Here is a 17,715-nt window from a genome sequence, read left to right as displayed (position 1 = left end):
CCCCTCCCAACCACCACCCGGGGTGCCCAGCCAAATCCTTGGGGTGAAACCTCTGCTCCGAACCCAGTTCTCCCAGTGCCTGCAGTGGGGGATGGAGCTCCCCCAGTAAATCCGGGCACGGTCCCCCCGACTGCAGGAGGAACAAGGTGGGGGTTTCATCAGACACACAAAAAAACTATTAAAATCAACCATATTAACCTATTTTTTTTAATACAGAAGTGCTGCACCCCTGGGTCCTCAGGACTTTTCTTGGCCCTTTGGACTCTTCTTGTGCCCTGGCCCATCACCAGCATTAGGGTTTCCTTCTATTTTTCTTCTTCTGGGAAGGGAAGGATAAAAATCAGCAGTTATTTTTTGCCTCCTGCTCTGATAACCCAAATTCATCTCCATGATGGAGACTCCATTGAAAAAAAAGAGGAAAACCCCCTAAACTTGTCTGGAGGGTGGCCAGAGCATGCCCCAGGCTGGAGAAGGGTCTCCTTCAGCTTTAAAAACCTATGAAGGCTTTAGCAGTGACCATCTGGAGACCTTCTTGAGGTTTTAAACTGCAAGAGGGTAGGTTGAGATTGGACATAAGGAAGAAATTCTTCATGATGAGAGTGTTGAAACACTGGAACAGGTTGCCCAGAGAAGTTGTGGGAAGTGTTCAAGGCCAGGTTGGACGGAGCTCTGAGCAACCTGATCTAGTTGAAGATGTCCCTGTCCATGGCAGGGGGGTTGGACTAGATGATCTTTGAAGGTCCCTTCCAACCCAAACCATGCCATGATTCTGTGATTTGCATTTGCAGCTGTTTTGGTGGAGCCTCATCCAGCCAAGAGCAAGAAGTCACCTTGATTACGTTTAATTTCTGGCAGGAGGTCAGAACCCCTCACCCCATGGATGGGCACATCCTTCAAGCTCTGCTCTTACACTTCCCAGGTTTACGACCATGCACATTCTTCCTGGGAAGCAGAAACACAGAAGCACTGTTGGCAGGGACCTCCGAGGTCTCCAGTCCAACCTCCTGCACGGAGCAGGACCAATGCCAAAGTTAGATCAGCCTGCCTGGAGCAACCAGCCGAGTTTTGAACGTGCCCATGGACAGATCTTAGCAGCTCTTGAGATGCTAGGAGAAATAATCTGCAATGTCCTCCAGCATCTAGGGATGGAGGTCTCCTGGTCCAAGGATGGAGGCAAAGACCTGCAGCAGGTTGTGCGCTGGGCAAATGTGTGCGTGTGTCGTGTAGCCCAGAGGTCCTTTCTCCCTGCTGCTACGGCTTGAGAAAGCCTGGTTGTCTCCTCTGGGACACAGGGCTCTTCTCCCTAGCCTTCATTCACACTTTCAAGGAGCACTGAGGGCACAGAGGAGAAAATAAAATAAAATGAACCCATCCTCTGAACTAGCAGAATTTCCCCAGATGGTCTGTGCTCTGGACCACGGCTATGGGAAGCCAGGATCTCCTGGGTTGCTCCAAAGCCTTTCTGCTGATGGCTTGGGTGGAGGTTGCTCTTACAGCTTAATTTTAGAGCTGGGGAATGAGGACGCTGGGCACAAGGACATGGCGGGTGGGGGGGAAGACGGACGCAGCCCCAGCGAGCCCGATGCCTTTGAGATGGCTCCAAAATTTCTCTTTCGCTGCTGTTATAGACCAAGAGGAGGGAAGGGTCCGGGTGGCACTTGGGAAGAGACACAACGGGTGAGAACACGGAGCTCGGACCACGTGGAGCCACTTTCTCCTCCACCCAGAGCCCCCAAACCCCACGCAGCAGCATCCCTCGCTGCTGGGAGCAGGGTACCGCTCCCTCCTGGAAGGGACCAGTGGGGACAGCAGGGCCACCACGAGCATCCGTCGTGACAACCCCGATCCCTGCGGCAGGTCTAAAATCCGGCACCAAACACAGGGGCGTTTCCTTCAGGGAGCAAAAACCCTTTTGTTTTTCTGGGTTGGCTTTTTTTTCGGGTTGAAATCCCAGCGGTCGCTGCTATGGTCACTACAGTTTCCAAACCAGCAGCACATGGTGGCCTGACCCTGAAGGAGGAAACTTTTTTGCTTTTTATACAAAAATTAGGATATTTATATATATACACACACACAGAATAAGCTTTTTTTTTTTTTTCTCCTTTTTTTTTTTAAAGAGCTGACCAGCGGAAAAATGTGAAACCATTTCCCTGCAGGTTCGGAAAAGCTTGTGCTTGTGCTCCTGTGGGTTTTTTTTTTTTTTTCAGATGGGATCCAGGATGTCTTTTTCTTTTTTTTTTTTTTTTTTTTTTTTAAAAAGGTTTTACTCCCTCAAGAAAAAAAAAAAAAAAGATTTACAAACAAAATAACAGCCTGTATCAACTCTCCAGAAGAGAGATGGTATGACAATATTAATCCAAACATCACGCTATTTAATTCCCCAATAAAACATTGGAAAAAAAGGAGCCAACAGTATCTGCACTAACACTTTGCTACATATAAAATCTCCAGCTAATATGAAGCTTATGGTACCAACCTCTAAAACAGTTAAGATATATACACATATTTTTTGGGGGGGTATATTAACAAACAGAATATTACAAAATATTAAAGAAGGCAACTCTTCTGTCATTTGTTTCGGGGTGTGGATTTGTTTTTCTTTTTCTTCACTTGAAGTTGGCGTAGTCTGAGAAGGCGTCGATATATTCCTGCACCACCTTGTAGCAGAATTCGTACTGTTCCTGCGGGATTCGGGGAGAACACAGTGTTAGACCAAAGAAAATTCACACCTGAGACACAATTTGATGCTTCACGGTCTGCAGCAAGCTGGGACCAGGCATGGTCAGGTGTCCCCAGCCCAGACCGAGGGCAGGAACCAGATTCCCACCCGTGAGCAGGTCCCACCTCCTTTGCGACCCCAAAACCGGGCTGCCCACCCTCCTTGCTGGGGTGCCACCAGCAAAAGAAACTCTGCTTTCCCCTTCCTCTCTGAGATCCTATTTTGACCCTCAAAAGACTTCTTTTCAAATCCCTGAGCATCCTTGCAAGCCCGCCTTGCAAGACCTCATCTAGTCCTGCCTACTCCTCCCCTCCCTGCCATGCTGCCTGCCCAAGCCCCTGCCTCCTGCTCCAGGACGGGTTTCCAGGCTCCTGGAGCCCATAAATACGTGGGCTGTGGCTCAGGATGTCTCCAAGGAGGCTCCTACAGCTTGTGTCAGTGCTCAAAAGGGGCTTGATGCCTTCAGCCAGCCAAGCTCCACTCTTCCAGTTGACCTGACAGGAGGAAGGGGAGATACCTCCTGACCCATCTCCATCCCTTATCCTTCATGGAGAGAGAAAACCTTCAACCGAGGAAGTTTTTGCTCAACATTGAGTCCCCAGCCCGTTCCCGCTGAGGTTTGGGGTGACAGGAGGAGCGTGGGGTGTGCTCAGCTGCACTTACCAGTGTCTGCACCATATGCGGCCTCTGTAGTCTTAAACTCTTCACCGTCTGAAAGACGTCAAGAATCCCTTCTGCCTTCACCCTTTCCAGGACAGTGCTCAGTGCACAGAAGGTGCCTGTTCTTCCTGCTCCGGCACTGGCAAAGAGAAACCAGAAGGTAAAGGAAACCATCTGTCCTGACCGTCTTGGCTTTGCTCAGGGAACAATCTATAGGGGAACCACTGGAGAACTGGAGGAGCCAAAGGTCCTGCCCCAGACTCCTGGTTTAGCTAGGACACGCTCTACAAGACTGAAGCCTCTTTGCTTAGCCAAGCAGGAAAACCCCGTACCATGTCTGCCCGGGCTGCTCCTGCTCAGCCCAAGTCTTCTGAGGGACATTTAACCATCTTCCAAGCTCCTTGCAGAGCAGGTCCCCTTGGAGGGGTGGCCAACCCCTGCTCTACCCAGGCTTTACCTGCAGTGCACAGTGATCGGGTGGTTGCCAGACTGCTGCTGCTGCTTCTGCACAGCCGCGATGATGTTGATCATTCCCTTCCCGTCCCCGGGGATCCCAACTTCTGGCCAGCCGTGGAAATGAAACTGCCGAATCTGTCGGCTCTTGTTTTCCTGGTGGAAGAGCACAGCTCAAGGTCAGTAAGTTGGTGGGAGACCCGTACCAAGAAACCCACCAGCTCAAGGCTTTGAGAAAGCTACCCGCTTAGGAAAGCTCTCCGCTTGTGGAGGGGAGGCATTCCCGTGGCATGGAGCAGGGCAGGACGTGGGGAATGGGGAGCAGGAGGGAGGCTGGGTGGTGGGCACAGGGACAAGGCAGAAGGAGGACGAGGGCTGTTTGGTGGCAGCAGGGCAGAGGGGCTGGATGACAAGAGATCAGCAGGACAGGAACCCCAGGGGTGGGAGGTAAGCGTAGGGAAGAAGGTGGGATTGCAGGGGATGGACACTACTTTGGGATGACGGGGAGATGATGGAGCTGAAGATGCCAGAGGAAGGTTCAGCACTTGCAAGAGGAACCGCAAAGCACCATAAACACCAACGGAGGTTAACAACCGCCAAACCCAAGAGCACCCAGAGCTTCCCTCTGGAAGAAGGCCAGACTCTTACCCTGGTGTTCGTTACCAGCAGGTCCCGCACCGTATAGCTCTCGCACTCCTCCTCTTTTTTCAGCTCCACAGTGATGTCTCCATAGGACACTGAGCCGTCAGACGGCCAATACTGGGCACACTTCTCCTGAGAAAGCATTACAGGAGGAGACAGGGTGAAGACCCCATCCTTTTCCCGTCGGCTTGAATGGAAGGAGTCTTCTCCAGCAGCTGACAGCTGCCCAAAGCCACGTGAGATCTCATAGAATCATAGAATGGTTTGGGTCGAATGGGACCTTAAAGATCATCTAGTCCAACGCCCCTGCCATGGGCAGGGACACCTTCCACCACATCAGATGGCTCAAAGCCCCGTCCAACCTGATCTGAACACTTCCAGGGATGGGGCATCCACAACTTCTCTGGGCAACCTGGTCCGGTGTTTCACCATCCTCACAGTAAAGAATTTCTTCCTAATATCTAATCTAAATCTACCCTTTTTCAGTTTAAAACCATTACCCCTCATCCTGTCACTATCTCATGGACTTGCTTCGGAGGTGATATGCCCACTACACCCAGAGGTGCTTTGAGAACTGAGGGTCCAGAGTTGGTTTATTGAACATCTCCCCACCCTGGGTCTACCAACATCTGGATTCTTTGCATTAGAAGCAGAGGCTGAAATATGTCTCCTGCATGGCTTTGCTAGAGAAAGGGTGAAAGAGCACCCAATGCATGCGGCACTGGCAATGCTGTGGCCATCGGGAGATTTTAAGGGGTCACACTGATCTATTTTGCTGGTGCTCCAATGCAGCTAACCCCAGGCACTTACCTGGCCTCTCTCCTCCAGCTCCGTTAGCATCACTATGGAGCAGGATTTCCACTCCCAGATCATCCTCCAGAAGTCCTCTGTTGTGTGCTGCAGCGGTCCTTGGCTGGCGATATAGGAGTCCTTCTGGCGATAACCCTGCAATGTGAAAACAGGGTTCGTGGTGAATCGGCAGCGCTTGGATGCCAGGAGCAGCGGGAGGAACACTCTTGGACACAGCCAGGTTACTAAGCTCAGTGAATTTTTGGGAGCATCATTGCTGTCTGTGTGAATGACCACAGCCCGGGCAGAGAAACCTGCTCTCATGGTGGGCTACGTCCCCAGGCACGGGCATTACCACACCGCCGCTCGGCAGCTGAGATGCCATCAGTCGGCGCTTTACAAACCTTTGTTTTTAAAGAAATGCAGCTGGAGGATCATATCCCCTACGCATGCGTGGCCTCATCCATTTGGTGAAGAAAGATTTGGGTTTCCAGCATTTCTAAGCAATGTTGCAAAGTCTGAGTGCTGTAGCAGAGCCTTGCCTAAGCTCCAAGTACTTCAGGTATGATTTTTACTAGGGATTTTTGGAAGAACTAAGCAAGACTAGATGGAATTAGATGACCTTTAAGGTTCCTTCCAGCCCAAACCATTCTATCATCTATGAAAACCGGTAGTAAGTCTGGGTGACTCTGGCTCTTCCACAACAACAAAGTGCTTCTGTTTCCAAAATCCCTCCGACGTTCCCCTGTGCCCTCACTGCAGACTGTGACTAAAGACGCTTCGTCATTTGGAGCTTGTCATTTAAGCAAAGTTCAGCAGAGGCAGGAAATTGAATCCTCAACAAAAATTGCTTATGTGACATTTAAGCTTTCTGATCTCAATGCAGAACAAGGCAGCTGCTCCCGGCTGCGTTGTGTCGGACGCTCACGCAGCCAGAGCAACCCGCGGGGACCCAACAAAGGAGATTTCAGGGAGCGATTAATTTGGGATGTTATAACTGGGAATAAGCTGGTTTTACTGGCTCAACCTATGGCAGTAATTGTCTTTTGGGGGGAAAAAAAACAACCCTGCCATTAGGAGATTAAAATAGAAATTGGGCTAGAAAAGAGCAGGGCTCTGTCACTTAGCCAGCGCTGGCATCACTGCCTGAAGATAAATACTCATACGAGATGTCCCCCTGAAGTCAACAGGATTACTCACGAGAAAAGGATGTGCAATCACTTACCTCCTTCTCGGAGGGAGGAAAGCACTTAACCTCTCTGCCTCGCCTCCTCCCGTCACTCAGACAGGTATAATGGGATTGACCTGGTTTTTCTCAAGGGTTTTGGGATCCGTTTATTGCTCCATTACCTAATCTAGTAGATGTTTTCTGACCAAATGAGCAGTGCCATATAGCAATCATTTCCACAGCTACGTGCATCCGTGTTTCCAAAGCCATCATCAGAGACCGGAGTTGCAGAAGTGAGACCAGGATTTAGAGACTCTGCTCAAGCTCCAGCTCTCCTCTCCCACCATCCGTGGGTCACAAGGAAACTGTATATACAGAGGGGTTTCTTGGAGAAAGAAACCAACACCGTCCGGTGACATGAAGCAAAGTCAAGTGGAAAGAGCCTCACGAAACCCAGAGAAGTGTTTTGGGACAAATCCTTTCCATAGGAAGCAGCGTGAGGTAAAGACCTTCCATTGGGACAAGACGAAAAGAAGATTAAAGAAGACTCACGTCAATGAAGGAAGCGTTTACGTAGTCTGTGTTCTCTTCACCTCTTTTCACTGGAATGATTACTCGGTTGAATTCATCTGAAACAGAAGCGAAATGATCTGAGTTTTGGGGAACACCTTCAAAGCATGACTCCTTGATAACCATGCATGGCCTTTAGCTGAGAAGTCACCAACCCCTAGGTGAGAGGACAGAGATATGAGAAGGGGAGCCCTGTGTTTACAGCACCCATTTGGGACGAGGAGACTCAGTTCTGCTTTCTGCCATGCCCTGGTTTGGGAAAGGAGAAGAGGATCTGAGGACTGAAGGAGCAGGACCTGCTCAACTCAGGGACTGCCTTCTCCCTCAAGGCAGAAAGCCTCAGCAGCATAAACCTGCTGAGAAGAAAGTCATGGCAGGGACAGGGCAGAATGAAAGCAAGAAAGCCCTGGGCGCAGCGTTATATTTGGCCATGAAAAACCACCTGCCCTTGACTCTGCCCCATCCCTTCACTCTATCCCTGCTTGAGCAGGGGGTTGTTCCAGATGACCTCCAGACGTCCCTTCCAACCTCGGCCAGTCTGTGACTCCACAACTGCAGGCACAAATGACTCTGTCTTAACAGCTCCTGAGCACTCACAGAATCACAGAGTGATTGAGGTGGGAAGGGACCTCTGGAAGGTCATCTGGTCCAACCCCTCTGCTCAAGCAGGGCCACCCAGAGCTGGCTGCCCAGGACTATGTCCAGACAGATTTTGAAGACCTCCAGGGAGGGAGACTCCACAACCTCCCTGGGCAACCTGTGCCAGTGCTCGGTCACCCTCACAGTCAAAAAGTGTTTCCTGATGTTCAGAGGGACCCTCCTGTGTCTCAGTTTGTGCCCATTGCCCCTTGTCCTGTCACTGGGCACCGCTGGAAAGAGCCTGGCTCTGTCCTCTTTGCACCCTCCCTTCAGGCATTTATAGACATTGATGAGACCCCCCCCCGGAGCCTTCTCTTCTCCAGGTCCCAGCTCTCTCAGCCTTTCCTCATAGCAGAGATGCTCCTGTCCCTTCATCATCTTCAGGGCCCTTTGCTGGACTCTCTCCTGTCTGTCCATGTCTCTCTTCTACTGGGGAGCCCAGCACTGGACACAGTGCTCCAGGTGTGGCCTCACCAGTGCTGAGTAGAGGGGAAGGATCCCCTCCCTCCACCTCTGGCAATGTTTTGTCTAACGCAGCCCACGACACCACTGGCTTTCTTTGCAGCAAGGGCATAATGCTGGCTCATGGTCACCTTGACGTCCCCCAGGTCCTTTTCTGCCAAGCTGCTTTCCAGCTGGGTGGCCTCCAGCACATACTGGCGCCTGGGGTTGTTCCTCCCCAGGGGCAGGGCTTTGCACTTCTCCTTGTTGAACATCATGAGGTCCCTGTTGGTCCACTTCTCCAGCCTGACTCCTGTCCCCACAACCACCCAAATGGTCCCCTCACCCACCGGGCGTACTTCCCCCAGGTAGACAAGCAAGTCTTACATGGAATTATCTGAAGCACCCTGTTCTTCTTCATGTTTGCCGGCAAGTTGCCCGTTCTCATCTTGTCGTTCTGAATTTTGATTGAAGTGAGCTTCTGCAGAGGAAGGAACGAAAGCAGAGACAGCTTTCAGAGCCACCCCACACCAGGCAAGGGCATGGTGGTCCCCACAGCCCAGCACCCTCTGAGCGGATCCACCAGGACAAGAACCACGCTCACCTTGAACTCCTCTTCCAGCCCGTTGCTGCTGGTCCCTGGTACTTTGTTGTAGATCTTCTGGAGGTGGATCTCTAATGAGGTCACCTCCAGCTCTGTGTCACCGTAGAGATAGTGCTCCAGAAGTGCTTGGTATATAAACACATACTGCATCTGCAAGGGTTGCAGAGAGAAGCCATCAGCCTCCGCTCCACACTCAGCGAGCCCATCCCAGTGCCCGTGCACATGCTGGCAGCAAACCCACCACCCCACTGCCCACTCATGCTTGCTGGGCATGTGGCACCCCTCCGAGACTCCAGAAAAGTGGGTAACAACCTATTTGCTACACAACACAAAGCTAACGTGACACAAAACTTTCTCCAAGTCTGGAGAAAAGGAGGCTGAGGGGAGACCTTTTCACTGTCTACAACTACCTGACAGGAGGTTGCAGTGAGGTGGGGGTCGGTCTCTTCTCCCAAGTAACAAGTGATAGGACAAGAGGAAAAAGTCTCAAGTTGCACCAGAGGAGGTTTAGATTGGATATTAGGAAAAATGTCTTCACCGAAAGGGTTGTTAGGCATTGGAACAGGGAAGTGGTGGAGTCACCATCCCTGGAGGTATTTAGAAGATGTGTAGATGCGGTGCTTAGGGACATGGTTTAGTGGTGGACTTGGCACTGTTAGGTTTACGGTTGGACTCGATGATCTTAAGGGTCTTTTCCAACCTAAATGATTCTATGAAGGGGATTCAAAAGAGCAGGACCCAGCAAAAAGCTCACTTGATGCAGTATCCTTCCAAAATGAGAGATGATCAACCTACAAGTAGGCTTTGCTGCAAGCTGGGTACCAAAATCTAACTCTAGCGAGCAAAGCCCAGACGGGATCGCAGCAGCACACTTACATCTGTCTGTACCATCTGGCAGCGCTGAGCCCGGATCCGGCTCACGAAGCCGTAAACATCCACCTTCCTCTCCGCGTGCATCATGTCCAGCATGGCATCGATGACGATAAAAGTGCCCGTGCGTCCTACCCCGGCGCTGAAAGAGCAGAGGGGACAAGCGGTCAGTGCAGTGGTGTTGGCATTGGGGTCCCTCGTAGAGCAGCCGGGAGCGAGCCAGACGCTTCCCAGCAGTGAGTAAATAGCAAAATCTGTTGTGGAGATGAGAGAGGTCCTCAGCCTGATGTTAAGTATTGCCTGGGTTTTGCAGAGAGATGCATACAGCATCTACAGCAACTGCCACGACCGGCGCACATGAAGGCACCGAGCAGGGTGAGCCAAAGCAAAACCTGAGCCAGCTACGGCTTCCAGAGTCTTATGCGCTGCCTGTTTCTACCAGCTGCCTGCTGCTCCTTCCAGTCACCCTCCATCACGTGAAGGTGAGCCCACTGGGAAGCATTGTTTCTGTGCTGGTAACTCAACTATTAAGGAGAAGAAGAAAGATGAGGCCAGCAGACGCTATGGAAAGACAAAGCTCTCGTCAGCTGCCTTCTGAGAAGCAAGCTGGAAAGATGGACTTGGGAGATTGCAAATGTGATCATCATCTCTGCTTTTAACCATGCAGCTTTCTCTTACTGAAACATGGACAGCCTCCGTGTCTCCCCCAGGCTTGCTGCTGTGCCTAAAACCACTCCACGTGAGGTCAAACATCGTGGTTCCTGCTCCCAGGCATGTTGTCAGCTGAGTACTGCCTTCCCGCAACAGGAGACGTTGCCCTCTTGTGCCCAGGGCAGCGGAGAGCCAAGGGAGATGCCACCAGTGCCCAGCAGTAGTGCTTAGCTTGGCTCACTTGGCATCCAGTTAACCCAAATGAAGACCACTCAACACGAGTTGTAACACTGTGACATTGCTGATTCCAAGAAGTTCCTTCAATTCACATGCATTTTTTTGAATGTTGCCATATGGAACATTCCCATTTAACATGGGGAAGTTAAATAAAAAAGGCTTGACTGAAAAAAATCCTTTTAGTATTAAATAGGAGACGCTTTCCAAGTGACCCAGGAGAGGCAGAGGTCAGCCGTGACAAGGATTTACCTGCAGTGCACTACTATTGCTCCTGCGTATTGGGGATTACACGTCTTCACCTTCTTCAAGAACTTCAGCATCCCGATGGGGGTGAAGGGGACCCCGAAGTCGGGCCAGCTGGTGAAGTGGAACTGAGTCACCAGGCGCTGAGGCTTCTTGTTCGTGACGTCGCCGACCTGGAGGGGAAATGTGTATTCAGATTAATGATAAATATTCAGATTTCCCTTCTTTCCCCAAAAGCCTGGGCCGAGAGGGAGCTACAGTCCCAAGACTGAGCTGGAAGGCTTAAGAAGCACTAGCATACACAAGCCAAAAGGGCACAGACCGAGGCTCTGGGGCCAAATTAGTCTCTAAAAGCATGACATTTTAATCGCCCAGCATCACATCCCGCATCCTAGGGGTGAGAGATGCCAGCCCGGCCTCAGCTGTGGCTCCGACCTGGCAGAAGCTGCTGTATGAAAACAAACAGAGCGACTAAAGCACTCAGAGCCTCCTCGGAGGATGAGAAAACATAGCGACAGATGGGAAAACAACCAAAACCAATGCATACGGCGCTGGATTTTGACTCGGCTCATGGGATAAATCTGATTATTTGCAGGCATTAAGTATCTGTGGGTGAGAGCAGAAACCGATACTGGTAACAGCAAGTGGACTGAATTTCAGCCCTGGCATCCACCAGCTTCCCTGCTCTCAGTACAGCCATGCTGGTACCCACTGGGAACGGGCTCCCAGGTGTTTAAGGTAAGTAAATTCTTAATAGCTCTGGTTAAAAATGGATGCTGGGGTCATTTCATCCCAACTCTGCTCTCACAGCACCTCAGAGGAGTCGAGGAGCACACCAGCGCCTGTTGGATGTCCAGTGCAGAGAGCGGAGGGATGGGATGGGATGGGATGGGATGGGATGGGATGGGATGGGATGGGAGACGCAAGCCTTGGCACCTGCTGGATGCAGAACTTCCGCACGGTGTAATCCACCAGGACAGTCACATCCTCCACGGACACTCGGATGTTCCCGTATGTCCAGCAGCCCTGATCCGGCCAGTACTGAGCACACTTACACTGTTGGGAGAGAAAATGGGTGCAGGTGGGCTCTGGTCCCTTGCAAGCCTGGGACCGGCTTCAAGACATGCCCATGGGCATGAGATGTACCGGATTCAGACGAAGCTGGGTTAGATACCAGCCCCTGAAGTGTGCTGGCACCTACCTCTTTCCTCTCTTTCAGGTTGGTCACCATGACAATTGTTGCTGTGTTTTGCTCCCAAATCATCCTCCAAAAATCGTTCACGGTTTCTTCCTTTGGTCCTAAGGGGAAGATAAAAAGAAATGTGGTCTTTGGGATCAACCCCTCAAGCGCTGAGACCGAAACCCAGCATGTGAACTCACACGTGGTGGATGATGCAACACATTTTTTGCCAATAGATGTCAGCACAGGAGGCGTTTTGGTGTCCGGGAATGTCGGCTAACCCAAGGAACAATCCTCTCACACAAGAGCTTGGCTTTTTGGATATGTTTTATGATGAGGAATTCCATTTTTAGCCCAAGAAGGGGAAATCAGACAAATGGAGCACGGAAATGACTTGCCCAAGGTCACCCAGGGAAACTGTGGCCATCACAAGCAGCTCGCAGAAGTCCTGTCCCCAAGCCTTGTGCTTTAACCACAGGATCCCATTTCAATATAGCACAAGAATAGCATGCTGCCTGCCAGACAAGGAGCTGACTCAGCCTAGACCTGCCCTGCTAAGCCTGAGGCTAAGGGTGAGCCAAGAGAATAGCAGAGCCAAAGCTTTACCCCAGCCTGGTATCACTGATGGACCTGATCCAGCCTTCCTTCTCCAGCAAGAGCCAGGCAAACTAGCAGGTGATGTCCTAACCCACTTGCAAGTCAAGAGTGGAAATACAAAACACCTCCCATGGGCAGGTAACCCCCTTTTGCTGACATGAACCCCCCTATGAGTGGGCATCTTGATTTTAGGGATGCGTTTGGACCGGTACAAGGAAAGCAAGAGAGCCGGAGGGCTACGGATGGTGCATGCAAGCCGGTGATGCACTGGCTGGGGGCAATCGAGCTTGGGAAGACTCGTGATGCTTGTTGCTCTCAATAGCTAAATAGTCCTGCCTCCCTTCTGAAGACCACAGTGAAATTTCTCTCCAAGGGCACAAGCCTACGTTATTGTCTGGTGAGGTTTAAAAAGGAGCAGAAATGAAACCAGATCAGCGTGGTGCTCTACGTAACAACAGATTTGGGGAATTTAATTAAGCAGCTCACTGGCAATATTTCCAGAGATACCAACCACCTGCAGCTGTGGGCTAGGGTGGAAGGACAAGGCTGAGGGCAGAAACGCTTTGACACGTTCCAGCAATCAGTATTGCACAGGTAGGGCTTCTCTTCCTCCCCCAACACATCCAGCACTGGTCTTTGACCAGGAAAACCATTTTGGGAACAAACTGTGGACCAGCCAAGCCTCCTTTTGACCAGGGGCGCTCTGCAAGGCGCTGTGCTGTGGTTAGACTGGCACAGCTTTGCCGAGCAGAAGGACCCCAGCCCGACAGCCACCGGACAGAGCTACAGGAATAACTGAGCGTTTACCTTGTGCAGCAATGAACTTGTTTTTCTCTTGGTACCCCTATAGAGAAAAGGAGAAAAAGGAAGACAAATGAAAGACCTGTATTTTTCTAACACAAGAGTCATGAAGTGTAGCTACATCATTAATAAACAGAGACATCATCTGCTCTGCTGCTCACTCCCCCCTGTGCAGAGAAGGGGCTGCAGCCTCGGAGGGGAGAAACAGCTCCAACAGCAGGGCAGAAATAATGGAAAATCCCTGTGCAGAGGGCCCTTGCCCAGAGCAACACTCCCCATGCTCACGTAATGCAGGAATGACCCGACTTGTTGGCACAAAGCACTAATGAAGTGGCACCCAACAGCCCTTCTGCTGGGATCAGACCCTGTATCCAGAGCATCATGTGAAAATCAGCATTAATCTTTGGGAGATGGGGCTGTTGAACTCATGGGGATTGATTTTGTGTTTTTCCTAATGGATATTTTTTTATTGGTGAAGAAAGGAAAAAGCTCTTTTGAGTCTTGCTTTTCTACATGTGCCTCCATCTCTCTCAAAGTCTACTTCTTCACATTATCCTTCCAACTTATTTGAGCTATATGGTGGTAACCATATAGGACCCATCTCCTCCTAGAAGCAGAGTAGGGCAATGTTGCTTCTATTTTAGCTGGGTTCCTTGATTTCTTTTTCATCCCCTTCCCATGTCCAGGCCTGCAAGCTGGGAAGTACCGATGATAAACCAGCCACGCCACTCATCAACCATTAATCAGAAATCCCCAATTCCTGCAGGAATGATTCCCAAAGCCCTTCCAAACCTGCTGGCTCAGCTTTGCAGCACCCAAGGAGTGCAAGTGCTTCTCATTATTTTAGAAGTGGGGAAAAGAGAGGTGGGAAGAGATGGGACAATGGCAAAGCAGCTGAGCAAGGGCAGAGTTACAGCTAGAATTTGAGTTCCAGCTCTCAGCCTCTTACTCCAACAACACTCATCTGGGCTCAAGGCGCAGAGCGAAGCACAGTGAGCCACACAAAGGTTACGAGATCAAAAACCAGCATAATTTATTGCTCTGGAGAAGCTGGGGAGATGTTAATGTAGGAGGTAGTTTCTTAACCATCTTCTCCCAGGCACAAGTCACACCCCATAAAGGCCCCACACTCCTGGTGGGACCAGGCACCACCGGTCGGGGCGCAGGCGGTGGGATTTCCCCTTCAAATCACAAAACTCACATTAATGAAGGAGGCGTTGATGTAGTCAGAGTCAGGAACTCCCTCAACAGGAGTCAGGTGAACCCTGGAATGATCATCTGGAGGAAAATTAAAACTTTGCATTAAAAACAACTCCCTCCACGTAGCTGGTGTCTGTCGTAATGAGAAAGCCGGGTGTTGGAGCGGAGCCTGGGCTTGCTGGCTCCCCCGCACACACAAACACCTTTATGCCCCCAAATTCTTCTTGCTGGAGAGGTGCTAGACCTCGCACAAGGAAGTTTTTCTTCTGCACACATTTGAGGAAGCCCCCGAGGCAGCCCACCACCCCACGCTGCCCAGCAAGAGCTGGCCATTTCGGCATTTCCCATCCATTTAATTTTCCACGGCCTCCCGGCTGCTGAGAGCTCCAGGGAGCTCCTCCTAGTAGGCAGCTAAAGCTAAAGCAGATGCAGCCACCCATCTGAGAGGTGAAATGAGCTCAACCATGTCCTTGCCCATCCCAAAAACAGGAACAGGGAGCCCTGGCAGCAGCACCGGCCATGCCCCTCCCCGCCCAACGTGCTCCGATACCTACAGGGCAAAATGTTCACGTATCTGTTCTTCTCCTTGTTCTCCTCCTTGGAAGCAGCTTCACACGTGGCCTGTATGGGACACGCTGGGAGAGCCTGCAATGGTAGAAAAGGGGGTTTTCCATGATGTTCTTACTCATGGCACAGCAGTAACCACAACGCAACCAGCACGTCGGCACATGCCGCATCCAAGCATCCCATCGGAGGGTGGTCGCCCTTTGCTGGCCTCCAGGAGGTAGGTGAGCAGCAACCCCTTGTCCACCTGCCCCTTCAGATGTGTCCCCACCACCCACACCCCTCACCTCCACCCTAGCTCCTCGTCCCCACCCAGCTCAAGGTGACCATTTAAATAGCCTGGGCTGGACCAGAGAGAGCAAATCCTTTCTGAAACGTGGTATCTGGAATCTCAGGACCCACGAACACGAGGTGGCAGCAAAGCCTCCGACACCAAACCCACCAGCCCCGGGATCAGGGAGCTTATTTCTGCCCACAGAGGCTCCTGCTGACATTTCCTCTGTAACAGTGATGCTTAACCCAATTAAACCCCCTGCGACAAGCCCCCATCGCCCAAGCACACCCAGCGATGGGAAGGAGCACCCATGCAGGGAGTTATTCTCCATCCAGCGGCGCCGGGCACCTTTGGGTTGGAGGGTGCTGGAGTCACAGGCGATGCCGGTCACGGCAGCCGGGTTTCACACTCGAGCAGAGGAGGTGCTTCCCCAGCACCGTTATTCCACATCCTCTTTGAATAGCGAAGAGGATGAGAAGGTATCGGAGGGATTCACCATCCCTTCCAGCTGACAGGACAGACGTGCTTCAGTAACGGAAGTCTTCAAGGCAATTGAGTATTTATAACCTGAAACCGCCCCTCCCCGGGCATTCATTGCACCTATTTAGTTTCATCGAAGCGTGGCCAGGAAGGGTATCAAGTTGTGCAACAGCTGGAGAAAGTCCGGTGGTTTTTTTTTAATCTTCTCATCGTCCTCATATTGCTGTATCATACCTTGGACCTAAGGTTTTATCCATTTGCAGATAACACCTTTGCAGCGCAGACAAGCAGATCAACAGTGGATTTTCTTTCAGCAGGCTGACGGGAGAGTTCAGGCAGTTCAGCATCTCCTGCGTTACATGCTGTGATACTCCAGCCAGTTATTTAACTTTGTCCCCTACATCATTACTGCTCTGCCTATTTTTGTATTGCCAAGGTGAAACAGGTTTATTGCCACAAGAAGTTGCAGAGCTCAGCAACGTCAGGAAGAGGTTGTAGCCATCTCAGAAGAGATGCTCCAGCATCGTGGGATAACCACCATACCTGAATTATTACTCACTGTTGAAGGCCAACTGTTGTCCTATAAATTGCCACCATTCCGTTTCAGGGTTAACAGCTCACTGAAATAGATGGGGTCATTTCTGTTTCTCTGTCAGAGCTCTTGTTTTGGCTGTTTGTGGATTTAAGCCATGAGGATCGGGAGGAGGGAGGTAGGCAGTGCCTGGGAGGAAAGCAGCAGGCAGGGAAGCTCTGGACGATCCCATGACATCCAGGACACTTCCCAAAGCCAGAAAAATGTAACCCCGTAGTGCTGCTTGCTAGAAAACCTCTGCTTTCTGTAGTGAATGTGACAGGTAGCGGCTTGCCCACCATCACAGCAGATTTAGGACCAGAATCAGTCCTCCCACCTTGCAGCCCTTTGAGAAACCCTTGAGGACCAGGAAGACCATCATTCCCTCCGTGAAGCTCCCGGATAAGCTCTTCTGAAGCACGGCATCCAGCACCGGCACCGTTATTTTATGGACTCAGTTACCCCCTGGGTTGATGTGCTGTCCCCAAGCACACTGCAGCTCCTCTCTGATGTACCAGCTGTTTTGTCCCTGCTTTACAAAGTGAGACCAGATTTTGCCCCGCTGTGCATCTTAAGCCCAACACCGAGAGCAGCCTGTGGGATTTAAGGGCAAGAAGCAAAGGCACTTACGTTGAACTCCTCCCGAAAGAGCTTGTTGTCATCTGCCATCCGGCGGTTGATCTCCTCTTCCAGCTTATCGACGGGCAGAGGCGGGTATTTACGGTTGGTGCTGGGGGAGCGGGCGAGCAGCGGCATGCTCTGAGGCTCTGCAATGACACCCATGCATCAGAGGTGCCCACCCAGCCACTCCCCGTGCCCAGCACTCATCCATGCCCAGGTGGGCACAGGGACCTCACACACCCCGGGCTGTCTGCTTTTAGGGCCACCTCACATCCTCACTGTCCTGTATTTTCATAGAATCATAGAATGGTTTGGGTTGGAAGGGACCTTAAAGATCATGTAGTTCCAACCCCACTTTCATGGGCAGGGACATCTTCCGCTAGACCAGGTTGCTCAAAGCCCCGTCCAACCTGGCCTTGAACACTTCCTGGCCTTTTGTTCTTTCTACGGATGGTGCACGAAAATTTGGAGATGTTACGATAACGTGAAACTCTTTCAGCACACTGTGGTTGAGTGTTACACTCTCGTAGAGGCAGGATAGGGCAATGAGGACCAAGTCTAACAACCACACACAATGCTACAGGCTTGGGGAAGAGTGGCTGGAAAGCTGCCCAGAGGAAAAGGACCTGGGGGTGTTGGTCGACAGCCGGCTGAACATGAGCCGGCAGTGTGCCCAGGTGGCCAAGAAGGCCAACGGCATCCTGGCCTGTATCAGAAATAGTGTGGCCAGCAGGAGTAGGG

General features: G+C 51.3%; 1 protein-coding gene across 1 annotated transcript in view; it reads right to left on the bottom strand.

Moving 5' to 3' along the window:
- Positions 1 to 2,085: 2,085 nt before the first annotated feature.
- Positions 2,086 to 17,715, bottom strand: part of PTPRA (protein tyrosine phosphatase, receptor type, A) — a gene marked incomplete at its 5' end in the record, with an annotated part of 19,353 nt that continues 3,723 nt past the window's right edge. The window contains 16 exons of the mRNA XM_009572975.1: positions 2,086 to 2,681; positions 3,383 to 3,518; positions 3,837 to 3,988; positions 4,481 to 4,606; positions 5,285 to 5,419; positions 6,984 to 7,060; positions 8,469 to 8,562; positions 8,686 to 8,835; positions 9,562 to 9,697; positions 10,693 to 10,859; positions 11,623 to 11,742; positions 11,888 to 11,985; positions 13,271 to 13,307; positions 14,466 to 14,542; positions 15,019 to 15,109; positions 16,984 to 17,120. Coding sequence (XP_009571270.1) covers positions 2,607 to 2,681; positions 3,383 to 3,518; positions 3,837 to 3,988; positions 4,481 to 4,606; positions 5,285 to 5,419; positions 6,984 to 7,060; positions 8,469 to 8,562; positions 8,686 to 8,835; positions 9,562 to 9,697; positions 10,693 to 10,859; positions 11,623 to 11,742; positions 11,888 to 11,985; positions 13,271 to 13,307; positions 14,466 to 14,542; positions 15,019 to 15,109; positions 16,984 to 17,120 — 1,808 coding nt within the window. The remainder of the gene's footprint in view (positions 2,682 to 3,382; positions 3,519 to 3,836; positions 3,989 to 4,480; positions 4,607 to 5,284; positions 5,420 to 6,983; positions 7,061 to 8,468; positions 8,563 to 8,685; positions 8,836 to 9,561; positions 9,698 to 10,692; positions 10,860 to 11,622; positions 11,743 to 11,887; positions 11,986 to 13,270; positions 13,308 to 14,465; positions 14,543 to 15,018; positions 15,110 to 16,983; positions 17,121 to 17,715) is intronic.

The sequence above is a fragment of the Fulmarus glacialis genome, unplaced genomic scaffold, assembly GCF_000690835.1.
Source record: "Fulmarus glacialis isolate BGI_N327 unplaced genomic scaffold, ASM69083v1 scaffold15632, whole genome shotgun sequence".
Classification (NCBI taxonomy): domain Eukaryota; kingdom Metazoa; phylum Chordata; class Aves; order Procellariiformes; family Procellariidae; genus Fulmarus; species Fulmarus glacialis.
Note: the sequence above shows the minus strand (reverse complement) of the source record. Positions and strands in the feature narration are given on the sequence as shown.